The sequence below is a fragment of the Ornithorhynchus anatinus genome, chromosome X5, assembly GCF_004115215.2.
Source record: "Ornithorhynchus anatinus isolate Pmale09 chromosome X5, mOrnAna1.pri.v4, whole genome shotgun sequence".
NCBI lineage: Eukaryota > Metazoa > Chordata > Mammalia > Monotremata > Ornithorhynchidae > Ornithorhynchus > Ornithorhynchus anatinus.
The window spans coordinates 56,048,582-56,066,022 of NC_041753.1; the positions used below are offsets into that span (position 1 = coordinate 56,048,582).

General features: G+C 44.1%; 1 protein-coding gene across 2 annotated transcripts in view; it reads left to right on the top strand.

Annotated features, from left to right (window-relative positions):
* Positions 1-17,441, top strand: part of PGM5 (phosphoglucomutase 5) — a 186,273-nt gene that overhangs the window by 18,959 nt on the left and 149,873 nt on the right. For both annotated transcript variants that reach the window (XM_029055729.1, XM_029055728.2), the window contains 3 exons: positions 7,590-7,752; positions 10,660-10,806; positions 14,541-14,666. In XM_029055729.1, the coding sequence (XP_028911562.1) occupies positions 7,590-7,752; positions 10,660-10,806; positions 14,541-14,666 (436 nt within the window). The remainder of the gene's footprint in view (positions 1-7,589; positions 7,753-10,659; positions 10,807-14,540; positions 14,667-17,441) is intronic.

Below are 17,441 nucleotides of genomic sequence, written 5' to 3' on the forward strand. Positions count from 1 at the left end.
TACATAAGTGCTGTGGGGCAGGGTGGGGGTCGGGGGTGGGAAGAGCCAAAGGAGCAAGTCAGGGTGAGGCAGAAGGGAGAGGGAGATGAGGAAAAGTGGGGCTTAGTCTGGGAAGTTCTCTTGGAGGAGTTGTATCTTCAGTAGGGCTTTGAAGGCTGGGAGAGTAATTGTCTGTTGTATTTGAGTGGGGGAGAGCGTTCCAGGCTAGAGGTAGGATGTGGGCCGGGGGTTGGCAGCGAGACAGGCGAGATGGAGGCACAGTGAGAAGGTTAGCACTAGAGAAGCGAGGTATGCAGGCTGGGATGTAGAAGGAGAGATGTGAGGTGAGATAGGAGGGGGCAAGGTAAAGGAGAGCATTAAGGCCAGTGGAGAGGAGTTGTTTTTTTTGATACAGAGGTGGATGGGCAACCAGTGGAGATTTTTGAGGAGTGGGGGTGACATGCCCAGAGAGTTTCTGTAGCAAGATAATCCGGGAGAGTGAAGAATGGACTGGAGTGGGGAGAAGCAGGAGGTTGGGAGGTCAGCAAGGAGGCTGATGCAGTCATCCAGGCGGGATACATCATGTCAGTAGCAGTTTGGATGGAGAGGAAAGGGTGGAATTTAGCAATGCTGTGAAGGTGGGACCGTTAGGATTTGGTGACGGATTGGATACATAGGTCGAATGAGAGAGAGGAGTAAAGGATAATGCCAAGGTTGTGGGCTTGTGAGACGGGAAGGATGGTGGTGCCGTCTGCAGTGATGGGAAAGTCCAGGAGAGGACAGGGTTTGGGAAGATAAGGAGCTCTGTTTTGGACATGTGAAGTTTGAGGCGACAGGAGGACAGCCAGGTAGAAATGTGAGAAGCACTGTGGCTCAGTGGAAAGAGCCCGGCCTTGGGAGTCAGAGGCCAGGGGTTCTAATCCCGGCTCTGCCGCTTGTCAGCTGTGTGACCTTGGGCAGGTCATTTCACTTCTCTGTGCCTCAGTTACCTCATCTGTAAAATGGGGATTAAAACTGTGAGCCCCACGTGGGACAACCTGATCACCTTGTATCCCCCCAGCGCTTAGAACAGTGTTTTGCATATAGTAAGCGCTTAACAAATACATCACTTGGCGATCACGTGATCATCACGTGCACAGAACGCTGTGGTCACGTGCACATCACGTGGCGATCACGCGATGATCAGTGCTGTTGATTGAAGGGGAATAAAAATCAGCGTTTTTCCCCTCCATGGGCCCTGGGAGTGGAGCCGGGGGATGGGGACGTTGTGGAGCGGCCCATCGGTGGACGATTAGTCACTTTTCAAGGAGAGAAGAAAGCCGGTCCCCACCTTCTCTGACTTCCAGACCTGTGCTCCATCCACTAGGCCTTGCTGCTTCTCCAACTGTTAGGAACGAATAGCACTTCAAGAGTTTAATGAATGCTTAATGATATACTTAATTATTAAATTAGTTTTGAAAGTTCCGTACGTTTTTGAAACGAAAATACAACTCAAAACCTTTCTCGAAACAAAAAGTAACTATAACAAACATTTTGTCCCCAAATCTGATCTCTCCTACCATTGCCCAAGAAAAACCCAAATAATTTCTCCATAAATGTAGTATTGTAGCAGCTAATCCTGCCTTTGCCACTTGTCTTCTGTGTGTCCTTGGGCAAGTCACTTAATTTTTCTGTGCCTCAGTTACCTCATCTGTAAAATGGGAATTAAGACTGTGAGTCCCCCGTGGGAAAACCTGATTACCTTGTATCTACCCTAGCGCTTAGAACAGTGCTTGGCACATAGTAAGCGCTTAACAAATACCATCATTGTTATTATTTACAGTGTCTAACACCACATGCCTGCATTAGTGCACACAATTGTTTCTTCCAACACCAAGTCACGTTTTTCCAAACAGGCTTACGTTTTCAGAAGAATGCTCCCAAATTCTCTAACAGCATTCTAGCCAAAATGTGTAATGATAACACACATTATGGCGGAACAAAGTGTACCAAATTCATTAAAGAACTTAGAATGCAGAGAAATAATGGGAAAGTCAACATGAGCTCTTAGTTCAGGAATAAGAACGGAAGGGTATTCCTTATAGACTGTTGGTTTTTTCACACGACTGAGATTTGAGGGCAGCCAGGATTTATTTCAGTGTAACTGGTTCTCTATTCTCTCTAATGGTTTTCTACTGCATATGATCTGGTCAAGGGGGTGCTCCTAGGGAGACCTTGATTTAAGGGACAGGGTTTGGGCTGCATGAACAAGGTGGATGTGTCAAAATACTTGCTAATAGGGTGAGAAAGTATTGTCTGTTCCTCGGAAAAACACCAGGCTTTTTTTGTGGGGGAGCAGGGCGTGGGGGTGGTCTTGCTGATTTCCTGGAAACCTGAGTTCAGCAGTTTGGCTAGTGAGTTTGGATTTAGCTAGGTGAAGCTGAAGTTGGCCCGAACTAGCTCGGGGGAGATTTAGAAGTGATGTGGGTTTTTTTTGTTGTTGTTCTTGTTGTTTTGCGTTTCAGTTCCAGCATTCTGAAAGCTGTCATACTATGAGAATAAACAGAAACTTTATCTTTTCAAAGAGAGGCGGGCAGTCCCCTTTCCTTCACATCATAAAGTGAAAAAGTATGTCTTACAGCATTTTTAGTGGTATGGGCTGTGCAGAGCACAGATTTCCCTAATCCATTATTCATGTATCATTGAAAGCACCTACCTCTTTGTTAAAGATGGAGTGTTAAATGATGACACCTTGATATTCCTCACTTTCCTTTTAAGAGTTAGGCTTTAAAAATGCAAATTAGAGGCATTCTATTTGCAGAATTATTTTGGTTTATTTATTATTTTATATATTATTATACATTACTATTATTACACATTATTATTATTTTCACTCTCCAATGGCTTCTTCCCCACTGCTTTTAAACATGCCCATATCTCCCCTATCCTAAAAAAGTCCTCCCTTGACCCCACGGCTCCCTCCAGTTAACGCCCCATCTCCCTCCTACCATTCTTCTCCAAAATCCTTGAGCAAGCTGTCTACACCCACTGCCTCAAGTTCCTCTCCTCCAGTTGTCTCCTTGACTCCCTCCAATCTGGCTTCAGTCCCCTTCACTCCACAGAAACCACACTTTCAAAGATCACCAATGACCTCCTTCTTGCCAAATCCAACGGTCTCTATTGCATCCTAATCCTCCTTGACCTCTCAGCTGCCTTTGACATTGTCGACCACTCCCTTCCCTTGGAAACTTTATCCAACTTCGGCTTCATTGACACTGTCCTCTCCTGGTTATCGTCCTATCCCTCCGGCTGCTCGTTCTCAGTCTCTTTCGTGGACTCCTCCCTAAACTATGGGTGTCCCTCAGGGTTCAGTTCTGGGTCCCCTTCTTTTCTTCATGTACACCCACTCCCTTGGAAACCTCATTCACTCATACAGCTTCAACTATCACCTCTATGCTGATTACACCCAAATCTACATCTCCAGCTCTGATCGCTCTCCCTCTCTGCACTCACATTTCCTCCTGCCTTCAAGACATCTCTACTTGGATGTTCTCCCGTCACCTCAAACTTAATATGGCTAAAACTGACCTTCTTATCTTCCCACCCAAACCCTGTCCTCCTGCTCACTTTCCCATCACTGATGACGGCACCACCTTCCTTCCTGTCTTACAACCCTGTAACCTTGGCATTATCCTTCACTCCTCTGTCTTGTTCCACCCACATCTTCAAGCCATCACTAAATCCTGTCAGTTCTACCTTCACAACATCGCCAAAATCTGCCCCTTCCTATCCATCCAAACTGCTACTATATCAATGCGAGCACTTACCTTATCCCGCCTTGATTATGTATCAGCCTCCTCGCTGACCTCCCTGCCTCCTGTCTTTTTCCACTCCAGTCCATACTCCATTCTGCTGCCCGAAACATTTTCCTTCAAAAATGTTCAGACTATATTTCCCCACTAAATTTTTATTGTTGTTCTTTAATGATTATCATATGTTCTCTGCCTTTATAGACTTCCCATTCAATCAATCAGTGGTATTTATTGAGCACTTATTGTGTACATAGCGCTTGGGAGATCACAGTACAACAAAAGAGGAATAGACGATCCCTGTCCCAAGGGGCTTACAGACTGGTGGTGGGTTGGGGGGGGAAGACAGACTTTAATATAAATTACAGATAGGGGAAGTGGGAGAGTTTAAGGATATGTACATATGTACTGTGGGGTTGGGGGTGCTTAGCCTGTCGATGGGCAGGGACTGTCTCTATCTGTTGCTGATTTGTACATTCCAAGCACTTAGTACAGTGCTCTGCACATAGTAAGCGCTCAATAAATACTATTGAATGAATGAATAAGCACTTAAGGGGTATCAAAGTGCTTAAGGGATACACAGCCAAGTGTAAAGGCGACGCAGAGCGGAGGGCAGATATGGTGAGGGAAAAGAGGGCTTGGTCAGAGAAGGCCTCTTGGAGGAGATGTCCCTTCAATAAGGCTTCAAAGGTGGGGAGAGCGATCAATCTGTCAGATATGAAGGAGGAGAGAGTTCTAGGCTAGAGGCGGGACTTGGGAAGGGGTCGGTGGCGAGATAGACGAGATAGAAGTACATTGAGTAGGTTGACTTTAGCAGAGCGAAGTTTACAGATTGGGTTTCAGTAGAATAGCCAAGTAAGGTAAGAGAGGTAGAGCTGAAAGGTAGCGTAGCGAAGATGGAGACAAATATACCAACCTGGTTGTATTATCTGGAGAAGAGAGGAACAAACTGACCTTGGTGGCTTTGTACTTAGATACCAACTAACTGTATCTGTATCTCTTGATGGTGTCTAGAAATAACTGTGGTTTTATGAACACTTATCTCTGAGGCAAAATCTCAAAGGGCTGTGACTACCATTTGAATTGAGCTGGGACTAGAATAGTTCCATTGTTCATGTGTGGGTAGGGGATATGAGTGGAGAACTTGCCCCAGTTACCGAATCATTGTATCTTTTAAAGCAGTGGTCAATGTCTTTATTCATGGAGGGCTAGTCCCATCCAAGGCATCTCCTGGGTGAGCAAAGGGGTCATCAGCCCCATGAAAACAGGTGTGAAACTACTCAACCCCTTTCCACTCTTTCTATACCCACCTCTCACGTCCTTCACTAGCCTCCTGCTTCAGGGAATAACCAGGACCGTTTTTCTTGTTTGTTTTTTATGGCATTTGTTAAGCACTTACTATGTGCCAGGAACACTGTACTAAGCATGGGGTAGATACAAGATAATCGGGCTGGATGTAGTCACTGTCCCACCTAGGGCTCACAGTCTTCATCTCCATTTTACTAATAAGGTAACCGAGGCACAGAGAAGTGAAGTAACTTGGTCAAGGTCACATAGCAGACAAGTGGCAGAACCAGCATTAGAAACCAGGCGCTTCTGACTCCCAGGCCCCTGCTCTGTCCACTAAGCCGTGTTACTTCTCACAAGTCATCCCTTTAACCCAGGTAGGATGTAGCCTCCACCTCCAGGTGCCCTCCGTGGGGGAAATAAGAAGTGAGGCTATATCCTAGTGAAATAGTTTCTCTCTTCACACTGTCTACTGTCACTTGGATTGAGCACATGATCACTCTGGTGCCACATGGCTCAATCTCCCCTTGATCAAGTGATCTTGCTGCTCACACAAGTAGATGCGGGAGCCCAGGAAATTTGTCCCAGTTCACTCAACCCTAGGGATGGTTCTGGAAAGCAATCCATTTTGAAGCAAAATCAGCACTCTAATGAGCTGTAATTTGGCTTTGCTGAGTTTTCCAAGGATATATTTTGCAAGCAGCATGGCCTAGTGGATAGAGCACAAGCCTGGGAGTCAGAAAGGCCCGGGAGTCAGAAGGACCTGGGTTGTAATCCTGGCCCTGCCACTTGTCTGCTGTGTGACCTTGGACAAGTCACTTAACCTCTCTGTCCCTCAGTTACCTCATATGTAAAATGGGGATTAATACGTGGGACACGGACTGTGTCCAACCCGATTAGCTTGCATCTACCCCAGATCTTAGTACAGTGTCAGGCACGTAGTAAACACTTAACAAATGCCGTTAAAAAAACAAAACCAAAACTAAGGAAGCATTGCTGTAGGGACCATAGTCCATGGTGACTGGCTAGCTTTACCATGTGTCACCCGTTCACCCTGTCATTCAGCAGTCGAAATATAATCCAGAATTCCAAGTTGTACAGTAGTTGCTGTTCCAAGGATAGCTTCAATGCACATTATGGGTCTTTTGGCTGCAAATCATGTTGCTGTTATTTAGCGGGATGGCAGGAGGCAAAATACGTGTATGAGCCTACCTCACAGCAAATGCTGCCAGCAGTGGTTTGTGGCAGATGATCATTGAAGGCAAGGATATCAGTCTATTAAAAATGAATTAAGCAAATATGACTCAGGAGAGAAAACAGAAATGCAAACATGGTTGTTCCTTGAAGAAATCCTTGAGGCAAAGATGGGCCATATTCAAAGTGTCCTTTTGTCTCCGTACTGAATTACTTTTCCCTGTCCCACAACAGATAGGAGTTTAGCTCAGACCTCATAGGAAGCTAGTTCACAGATGAAGGGGAATTGGATAGGACTTACTTTAATTTCATTGTTTTTGAGGTGGGTATGAATATGATCGAATAGGATCCTTCCTCCCTAATGATTTTTACTGTTCACTGAAATATATTTGGGTTGAGAGAAGCAGCATGGCTTAGTGGTTAGAGCATGGGCCTGGGAGTCAGAAGGACCTGGGTTCTAATCCCAGCTCCACCACATAATAATAATAATAATAGTAATGATGGTATTTCTTAAGCACTTACTATGTGCCAAGCACTGTTCTAAGCGCTGGGGTAGATACAAAGTAATGAAGTTGTCCCATGTGGGGCTCACAGTCTTAATCCCCTTTTTACAGATGAGGTAACTGAGTCACAGAGAAGTGAAGTGACTTGCCCAAAGTCACACAGGTGACAAGTGGCAGATCCGGGATTAGAACCAAGGCCTCTGATTCCCAAGCCCGTGTTCTTTCCACTAAACCACACTGCTTCACACATGTCTGCTGTGTGACCTTGGGAACGTCACTTCACTTCTCTGGGACTGGGACCGGTTCCAACCTGATGAACTTGTATCTATCCTGGTGCTTAGAACAATGCTTGGCACATAGTAAATACTTAGCAAATGCATAATTATTGAGGAGCAGCAGGGCCAAGGGGATAGAGCACAGGCTTGGGAATAGAAGGTCATGGGTTCTAATCTAGGCTCTGCTACTTGTCTGCTGTGTGACCTTGGGCAAGCACTTCACTTCTCTGGGCCTCAGTTTCCTCCTCTGTAAAATGGGGATTGAGACTGTGAGCCCCACGTGGGTCAGGGACTGTGTCCAACAGATTTGCTTGTATTCACCCCAGTGCTTAGTACAGTGCTTGGCACATGGTAAGCACTTAACAAATACCACAATTATTATTATCATGATTATCACTTCATTACTCCTTAGTTCATTTTTTCACTTACTTTTACCCCTCTGCATCAGTGGGTCACCTTTGTTCAGTGGCTAGCTTTTGACTGAGTGTGACATGTTAGCGCTAAATACCTTTCTTCGATCACATGTAACATTGTTTTTTTTCTCCACACCCTGGCTGGTTTAGATTGGCCGGTTGATTATTGGCCAGAATGGCATCTTGTCCACGCCTGCTGTTTCATGTATTATCCGAAAGATCAAAGCAACCGGTGGGATCATTTTAACAGCAAGTCACTGCCCTGGAGGACCAGGGGGAGAGTTTGGAGTCAAGTTTAATGTTGCCAATGGAGGTAGGTGGTTTTAGGATATGGTTCTTCCTAACTTCTTTAGGGCCCTGCAGGGGGTGAGCACCTCTTCCTTCTCTTTCTCCTTTCATTCTTGCACTTTTTGATGTTTGTGTAACTGGTTAAAGGGATGTAGGGCACAGTAGTTACTAGTGGAACATAGTGAATAGTGGAAAGTGCAATTTTACCCTTTTCCACCAATGTATTGGGTTTTTTTTAAATAAATGTGCCAATTTGATGAATTTAATGTAATAGAAAATAATATACACTGTGTTTTCATGTTCAGTATGTCAATTTCTCCTAGCAGTTCAGATCCCTTTTCAGGTTATATTACCTACCTTTGCAGGAGGGAGGGAACATAGTATCTTCACATTCCCATTCCCATTCTGTAGCTGAAAAGAAGTGACACAAACTGATTCTTCTTGGGTGGAATTAGCAGATCAAAATGTCATTTTGTAATTGACCACCAGAATTGGGAGGCTGCAGCCTTACTCAACTTTTGGGGACTGTCATGATACAATCACCTAACGTTACCAAACAGTGATTATACCTGTAGTTCTTTGTTCTGACCAAAAATGATGATTCAGAACAATGGTATGTGTGAGAATTTTAAAACTTGATCCCAGCCACGTGGCAAATCAGTGGCAGAGCTAAAAATAATCCCAGTTCCAGTTGAGTTCTTTGTTGTGTATAGTAATAATAATATTTGTTGAATTCTTATGTGCTAAGCATTGGGGTAGATACCACATAATCAGTTTGGACAGTCCCTGTCCCACATGGCTCTATTAAGCTTTGCAGGTCTTATATTTTTCTGCAGCTTGATGCCCACATATTTATTACATAATATATGTATATATCAATATCACATGTATATATCGGTATATGTCTGTAATTTATTCATTTATCTATTTATTTATATTACTGTCTGTCTCCCCTTCTAGACCGTGAGCTCGTTGTGGGCAGGAATGTATCTGTTGTTATAGTGAACTCTCCCAAGCACTTAGTACGGTGCTTTGCACATAGTAAGCGCTCAATAAATACAATTGAATGAATGAGTATTGTTTAGGATTAGGTTCATTTTCTTTATGGAATTTGGCACTTAATTAAGCTTTGCCTACTTAAAGTAATTTTGGGTTGTAATTTTCCCTGCACAGCTGACTCTATAGTCTTTAAATCCCTCATTATTGATATTGTACCATGGAGGTTTTTCTCTTCGATGCCTGGAAGTTAATATTACCTGCTGTTAGGGTGAATAATGCTGTTCTGCACTCCTAAGGTAGAAGGCTGGGATCCCAGGTTCCCTGTCAGCCAAATGAAAATCACTCCTTCTTGAAGTGATTAAAGTTGGAGCCATCCATTTAGCAAATTTGCCAGAGAAGTAGCTCCGTCCCATCTTTCCTAGCCCAGGCCTCCTGCAGGTTTTGTGGTCCCTCTCCTGCACCCTGGGCTCACCGCCCCCTGCCCCAACTCTCTGGTCTCTCTGTTCCCACTTTTAAATCTGGGGACAGGATGAGGGTAGAACAGGTGGTTGTTCTTGCTGTGTGTGTGTGTATGTGTGTATGTATGGAGGGGCTCCCCCTGCATCTTTGTCTACTCTCCATTCAGGGTGGAAGGGTATTTGTGGCCATGAGGTAGGTGGGGGTGAGCCATCCCAAGACTGGAAGTGGGGGATGGAGGGAGATGAGGGCTTCTTCCCCTCATAGCGAGGTGGAAGCAGTGGCAGTGGAATGCTGGGGAGGAAGGGAGGGAGCAGGACATGTATAGAATGAGGATGGGACTAGCTTTATGTTGCTCTCCAGGAAAGAGGTCAAATACATTACTCCTGAGTCTACTAGAGGAGTGAAATTTGCTCTTCTGTTCAGAAACTGGGGACCATTCTCCTCCTCCTGTCTAAACCCGTAGAGAGATGTCTCAGCAGGCTAGAATTGGGCTAACTTTTTTAGTCGCACTTTATATTTTCCATGCTACAGAGCCTTTCAGCAGCGTCCTTTACGGTGCTCAATATTAACTTGCAGCAGAAAAATTTTGATTCGACACGGAAGATCTTATCTGCAGGTTACTAGGGAGATTGTAGAGATTGAACCCCCCCCCCCCAAAAAAAAACCCCAACACAAAAGGGATAGACAAGCAGCTGTTCTGGAATTTAGCAATGCACCTCAAGGGAGGCATTGGGGCTAAGTCAAATGACCTCCTGATGGCCCTCGTGATGGAGAATGGTGGTCAGCCAAAGCAACTTTCTCACTTTATCAGCTGGGGTTAATGGTGAGTGAGGTATGGAGCAATAAGTGATTTGGTTCATTCATTCATTCAATCATAGTTATTGAGTGCTTACTGTGTGCAAAGCACTGTACTAAGCGCTTGGTAGAGTACAATATAACAACAAACAGACCCATTCGTGCCCACAACGAGCTCACAGTCTAGAGGATTTGGTCCCACTGTCACAGAGAATTGGAAGGCAGAGCTGGGTGTAGAGGCCAAGTTTCCTCTTTTAAGGCAACTGTGAGGCTGCCCTTCCTCGTCTTGCTGTTTCACCTCAATCAGATGCACATCCTGCCTGTAATTCACATCCTGAAATCCATGGATTACATAATCAAGACTCCCTGATGGGCGTGAAAGTATTTTTAAGGGTGTTTCATCATAGCTCTGAAGAAAATTTTTTTATTAAAAAATGCACGATATTAGACTTAAACATGTGTGTGCTGGGCCTTGAACGCACATCATATGGAAGAATAGGTGTCGTTGACTAAGTATTCTCAGGAGAGGATGAGGACAGAATCGGGATTAGAGAGGCCACACCAGTTGTGGCCAAACCATTGTGTTTCCAATTAAACACAATGAAAAAGAAATGGATCTTCCTCATGTTGGAGACAGGATCACTTCTCAGATGGACTTCCTTTCTTTTTGGTCTTTCAGGACCGGCACCAGATGCAGTTTCAGACAAGATCTATCAGATCAGCAAAACGATTGAAGAATATGCCATATGCCCCGATCTTCGAATTGACTTATCCCGGCTCGGAAGACAAGAGTTTGACCTGGAGAATAAATTTAAGCCCTTCAGAGGTAACATCCAGATCTGTGATTGAAATGAACTGGCTTGATTCCTATAGGGACTCCCTGGGTTGTAGACTGAAAATCATGGGGGCAGAAAGGAGAGTGAAAATCTGCAAAACTATAATAATGATTGTGGTATTTGTTGAGTGTTTATTATGAGTAAAGCACTGTACTAAATACTGGGGTCAATGCAAGACAATCAGAGGAGAGACAGCCCCTGTCCCATATGGGGCTCACAGTCTAAGGGAGAGGAGACCAGGTATTCAATTCCCATTTTGCAGATGAGGAAACTGAGGCACAGGCATTAAATGACTTGCCCAGGGTCACACAACAGACAAATGGAGGAGCTGGGTTCAGAACCCAGACTTTCAGGCCCCGGGCTCTTTCCACTAGGACATGCTCTAAAATATCTTTTATAGAAGTGACAACTGAAGTTCTATATGATGGTGAGAGAGACTGATTTTTCATAACATTCAAAACCTGTTCCCAAACCTCGTAAACATGTTACCAATTGTCCATCCTGAAGCATTTTAACAAGTACAGAATGTGAATTTCCATAGATTGTTTGCTTTTTAACATAGTATTGTTCCATTTACTTGCTGAAAGACTCCTGACAGCCAGAGCCAAAGCCCAACCCAGGTCCAAAGTGAAAGACCAAGAGCTTATACCAAAGAAGAAATTAGGCAGAACCAGTAGTGGGTTGAATTCAATGTGGCATTAAAACGTCTTTTAATACCCCTGTATACACAGAACACACCACTAATTTTTTTCTTTCTTTAGTTTTTATCCATAGTTTGCACTGATGCCCTCCCTGCAAATTTGTATGGAAAATTATCACCTCTTTAAATGTTTTACCAGTGTGCTTTGAAATAAACTATTTTGCTACTTGCCTGAGATTAATTAATATTCATTTGGGGGAAGTAGCTAGTAACAAAACTTACTCCAGCTATAAAATAAGAATACCATCACCTGACCCATATGTAGTTCACAGAGATGGTGTAACTAAGATGCAGAGAGATTGAATGACTTGTACAAGGTCACATAGCAAGTTTGAGGCAGAACTGGGATTAAATATGAGAGTGTCTAGAATCTCCTAAATCATTCTGTCTCTCATACTGCTACTCAAAAGACTTCACATTATTGCAGAGCAGTCCAGCTTTCAGAAAGATCACTAGGATAGGGACTTAGGGAAATGGCTATGAAGTTTTAAAAATTTAAACAGGACTTTTTTAAAAATATTGTTCTTTCCCTATCACAACCTTGTAAAGTGGAAAGTTCCAGTGCTCAGGATTCAGTTCTGTTGTTCCAGGCAAGTGGGAAATAAGATCTAACCTTCCGGATTAGAGTTCTGGGTAGTAGCAATTACCAGGTGCTGGGGGAAGGGGATTCCTTGGCACGAAAGAAGAATCTGGAAAGGTATGTTTGGAATAATTTATGCCCTGAATTCCCCTTCCTGTTTTGAACACTCAACCGTCATCACCTCATTGGAAATGTGACTAAGTTCAAAACAAACCCAATCCATTGCAGTTCACCTTTCAGAGTTGGCAGCAAGAACTACCCAGTATATACCTGCAAGTTGTATTGGCTTCTGTTCTTGTTCTCTGCCACTCCAGTCGTATGTTAGATTTGTGATTCTCACCTTCCTATCAAAAGAACATTAGCTGCTGTCATTCTTGGAAGTCATTTGAAAAAAAACTTAGTTAACACTTGAAGCATTAGTTTGAATTGCAAGGAAAAATACTTTCAGATATCCACTTGAATGACTATTTGGAGCACATGCTACCATTTTAAGAGGGATTACTGGATTGGGATCAATCAGTGACAGCAGCAATCATTGCTTCAGCTCCTAGTTGGTTTAGCTCTTTGTGGGCAGGGAATGTATCTGTTTACTCTTATATTGTACTCCCCCAAATGCTTAGTACAGTGCTTTGCACACAATAAGTGCTCCATAAATACACTCGACCGACTGACTTAACTGTTTCCAAAGCCTAGAATGGCTTTCTTATTCTGTGCGAGGGGAAGAGGGAAGGGGGTAGGGGTATGCTGCTTGTAATAAAGTTTGAAAAAGAAAATAATCTGTCTTTATGAAGTCCCCTAAAATAAAAAGGCAGGATTTTTCAGCAAACCCCAATTCCATAAAGAAGCTTTTCCTGGGTCACTAAAACATGCATGCTTTACCCATAGACTGGCTCCACAAGAACATGTAAGAAACTTTATGCTTTCATCTATTAGAAATCTGTAGATTATGATTCCAAAATAGTAAACACTTGATGGTTTTGAAAAATTGGAGAAGTTGTATGTCTAAGGTTGACCTGGGTCTGGGAAGTCCAAAGGCTGAGGTCTTGGGTGTCCAGAGAGACCTCACATGAGTTCAAGAGGGTGGTAGCTATTGCCAATACCACACTGACTATATTTCCCCACAAGGTTCAGAATGGGGTCGTGGTTTCCAGGGCTGTGCCTCAGTTGCTCAGCCTGTCACTGATTAAGGTGGGCAGGGTTGGTCCCTCTGACTTTATTCAATCAATGGTTTTATTGAGTGCTTACTGTAGACCACTGTACTAAGTGCTTGAAGAGAGTTGGTAGACATGATCCCTGCTCTCTAGGACCTTACAGTCTAGGGTAGTGCTTAGGGAAGGAAAGTGTGGGAGGCAGGAGAATGGCATGAGCAGGAAGGAAGGGATTTTTTTAATGGTATTTATTTAGCGGTTTCTATGTTTCAAGCACTGTTCTAAGCACTAGGAACGATACAAGTTAATCAGGTTGGATTAGTTAATCACGCTGGAGAAGCAGTGTGGCTCAGTGGAAAGAGCATGGGCTTTGGAGTCAGGGCTCATGAGTTCGAATCCCAGCTCTGCCACTTGTAAGCTGTGTGACTGTGGGCAAGTCACTTAACTTCTCTGTGCCTCAGTTCCCTCATCTGTAAAATGGGGATTAAGACTGTGAGCCCCACGTGGGACAACCTGATTCCCCTATGTCTACCCCAGCGCTTAGAACAGTGCTCGGCACATAGTAAGCGCTTAACAAATACCAACATTATTATTATTATTATTATTAGGTTGGACACCGACCATGTCCCACATAGGCTCACAGTTTTAATTCCCATTTTTCAGATGAGGTAACTGAGGCACAGAGAAGTGAAATGACTTACCCAAGCTCACACAGCAGACAAGTGGAAGAGCTGGGATTAGAACCCAGGTCCTTCTGACTCCCAGACCTGTGGTCTCTCCACTAGGCTATGGCTGCATTTGCAAGGGATGGAGAGAAGGGTCACAAACTGCTGCTCCAGTCCAAATGAGCTGCAGCAATAAGGAAATGCTTGAGAAGCCAGAGAGACCGAGAGGCTCTCCAGATCCATAAATGGCCAGGAATAGCACTGGAAGCCACTGCCCCCATTCTTGGCCTGTCTCTGGCTCCAAACTTTGGGTTCCTCTGGAAGTCAGCATGGCCCGGCACGCCAGAAGGCCGTGCTTTTGTGTGTTCGCTATAAGCCGTTACCTAAGTCGTTGGATATTTTCTACCTTGTTGAGTTTCTTCCAGGATTGCAGAACTTGTTTAATTTGCTCGACTGATCGTCCTGATTTTGCCGTAATTTGAATCTAAACTACAGTTGAACTTCATACGTGCTGGGTATAATTGTCTCCTGGTTTCCAGTGGTGGCTATCCCATTCCCAGTGTTCAAACAGTTTGCCTGCACCGGTAAGGCCAGCAGTGATTTTTTTTTTCTTTCTGTTTCTTTCCCTCAGTGGAAATAGTGGATCCAGTGGATATCTATCTCAATCTTCTTCGGACCATCTTCGACTTCAGTGCCATTAAGAGCTTGCTGACTGGCCCCAATCAGCTGAAGATCAGGGTTGATGCCATGCACGGAGGTGAGATCGGCAAGAAAAAGTAAAATGGATATGAAAAATGTAGTTGTTAATAATAGAATATTAACAACTAGCTGGTAAGCTCTAGACTTTAGACTGTTACCTCCCTCTAGACTGTTAGCTTGTTGTGGGCAGGGAACATGTCCACTAACTCTATTGTATTGTAATCTCCCAAGGACTCTACAGTGCTCTAGTTACAATAAGCACTCAATAAATACCATTCATTGATTGATTGGTAATAATTGTGGTATTTAAGTTCTTCCTCTGTGCCAAGCACTATACTAAGCGTTGGGATAGTTTCAAGATAATCAGGTCTGAAACAGTCCCTGGCCTACCTGGGCTTAGTGATAACAGGTGGCCAGTCTGCCTATTGTTGGCATTTAAATCGCATGTACCTTGTGTGCTGTAACAGTTCTGAGAAACTTCTTATCATTGACATTTCTTGTCTCTATTACACAAGCCAGTGAGAAGAAACCAGTTGGAGGCTAAATTCATTTATGGACAGATATACTTTGGCTCGTGTTTTTCAGCATCTCAATATCATTCAGTAACATTCATTGAACATCTACTGTGTGCAGAGCACTGAAAAATGCACTTTGGGAGAGTACAGTAGAATTTAACATATGTGATCCTTACTCTCAGGAGCTAACAGTCTCAGTCTAGTGGGGGAGACAGACACTGTGAACCAATATGAGGGGATGCCTGAATTTTTGGTAAAACACAGACATGATATAATTTGGGGAGTGACTCTGTGTTAATTCTCTGTTAAAGTGAAAATATAACTAGTCCTAATTACATCTATTACAAAATGCAATTATATCTTGCATTCTGGACTTCATTTTGAAGCCCTGGATGGCTTATAGAGTTGAAGTTATATTTACAAGTTTCAAACTGAATAGCAGAGTCAGACGAATATTTGCTAGAACCTTTTATTTGTGTTCATCGCCTTAAACCTTCCATAAACTGTATGTATGTTGGTAAATGTTTATATGTGTGTATGTGCATACTATCATCAGCCTCAGAAATGGTATTTATTGAACACCTCCTGAGTGCAAAGCACTGTATTAATTGCTTGGGAGAGTAGAATAGAAGCAAGACACGTGATCATTGCCCTCTTGGAGATTGGAGAACTCATCATCCTTCCTGTACCCTGTCCTCCCCCTGATTTTCCCATCACTGTAGACAGTACCACCATCCTTCCTGTCTCATAAACCCATAACCTTGGGGTTATCCTCGACTCATCTCACTCATACAACCTGCATATTCAAACTGTCACTAAATCCTGACAGTTCAACCTTCACAACATTGTTAAAATCCATCGTCTCCTCTCCATCCAAACTGCTACCATGTTAATACAAGCACTTCTCCTTTCCCATCTGGATTACTGTAACAGCCTCCTTGCTAACCTCCCTGCTTCCTGTCTCTCCCCATTCCAGTCCATACTTTACTCTGCTGCCCATCTCATTTTTCTACAGAAACGCTCAGTCCATGTTTCTTCACTCTTGAAGAACCTCCAGTGATTGCCCATCCACCTCCACATCAAACAGAAACTCTTCCCATTGGCTTTAAAGCACTCAATCAGAGTGCTTTACAATACAACATACAATACAGTACAATACAACAGAATTGGTAGACACTTCCTTACTGACAAGTAGCTTACAGTCTAGGGGGGAGATGGACATTAATATACATAAATAAATTACAGATATGTACATAAGTGCTGTGGGGCCGAGGGAGGTGTGAATAATAGGTGTGAATCTCAATCTTTCTGTCTTCCTTGCCTGCCTTTTGGAACCACCCTCTGCATGCCCCACGCTCCATTCCACTTTGAGCTTCGGAAAATGTGATTATTTTATGGCAGTCAGTGAGGCTGGGGCTTCTTCCACCTCAAAGGTTCTGGCCCTCTCTGTTCCCCTAACCCTTGATGATACCTGGCAGATCTCTCTATCCTGGTGGGGGGTCGGTTGGACTCAGAACCTCTGAGGCAGCAGGAAGTGCTGGCCTCACTACTCTGAGTCTCCCTGGAGATGGGAAGATGGCAGAAGTTGTGGAGAAGGAGAATTCCTAGTTAGGGATTGAGTCACAGTCAGATGGAAGTAAGATTCCTCTGCCTGACCCTCAGACTTGGTGAGCGTGGGGAGGAAACTCGCACTGCTCAAACACCATAATACCTTCTTCTCCTGGATTGGATGAAGAGTGGGGAACAGTTGGGATAATTACTTAGAGCTCTGTTCTAAATGGAAGTCTACACCCGCAAGCCTTCCATTTGACATGAGTGCCAATCCAAATACCTTATTGACTGGTGGTGGTGCTGAGTGGGCCACGACCCTTGGTCTTAATAAATGCCCACCGAAGTAGTCCCCTTTGGCACTGAGGAGAGCTTAGGTCCCTCCTTAGGGATGGACAAGATTGGGGTTTCCTGCCTAGCGAAGAGCACTCCTGGACCCACCCCTTTAACTACCACCACTATCCCTTGTCTCTCAAATAAACACTCCTCCAAATGGCAAGGAGAGTATCTGGAGTCTAGATTGTGAGTTCGTTGTGGGCAGGGAATATATCCGTTAATTGTTATATTGTAGTCTCCCAAGCGCTTAGTACAGTGCTGCGCACACAGGAATTACTCAATAAATATGACTGAATGAATGAATAGCCAGCTGACTGCAGGAAGCTCCAGGAGAAGGGATTCCCTCCCCCTCCCTCAGCTTTCCAGGCAAATGCATCTCCCCAGCCCCCAGGAGCTACCTGAACTCCTACGTCAGGCAGACACTAGCGTTAGCG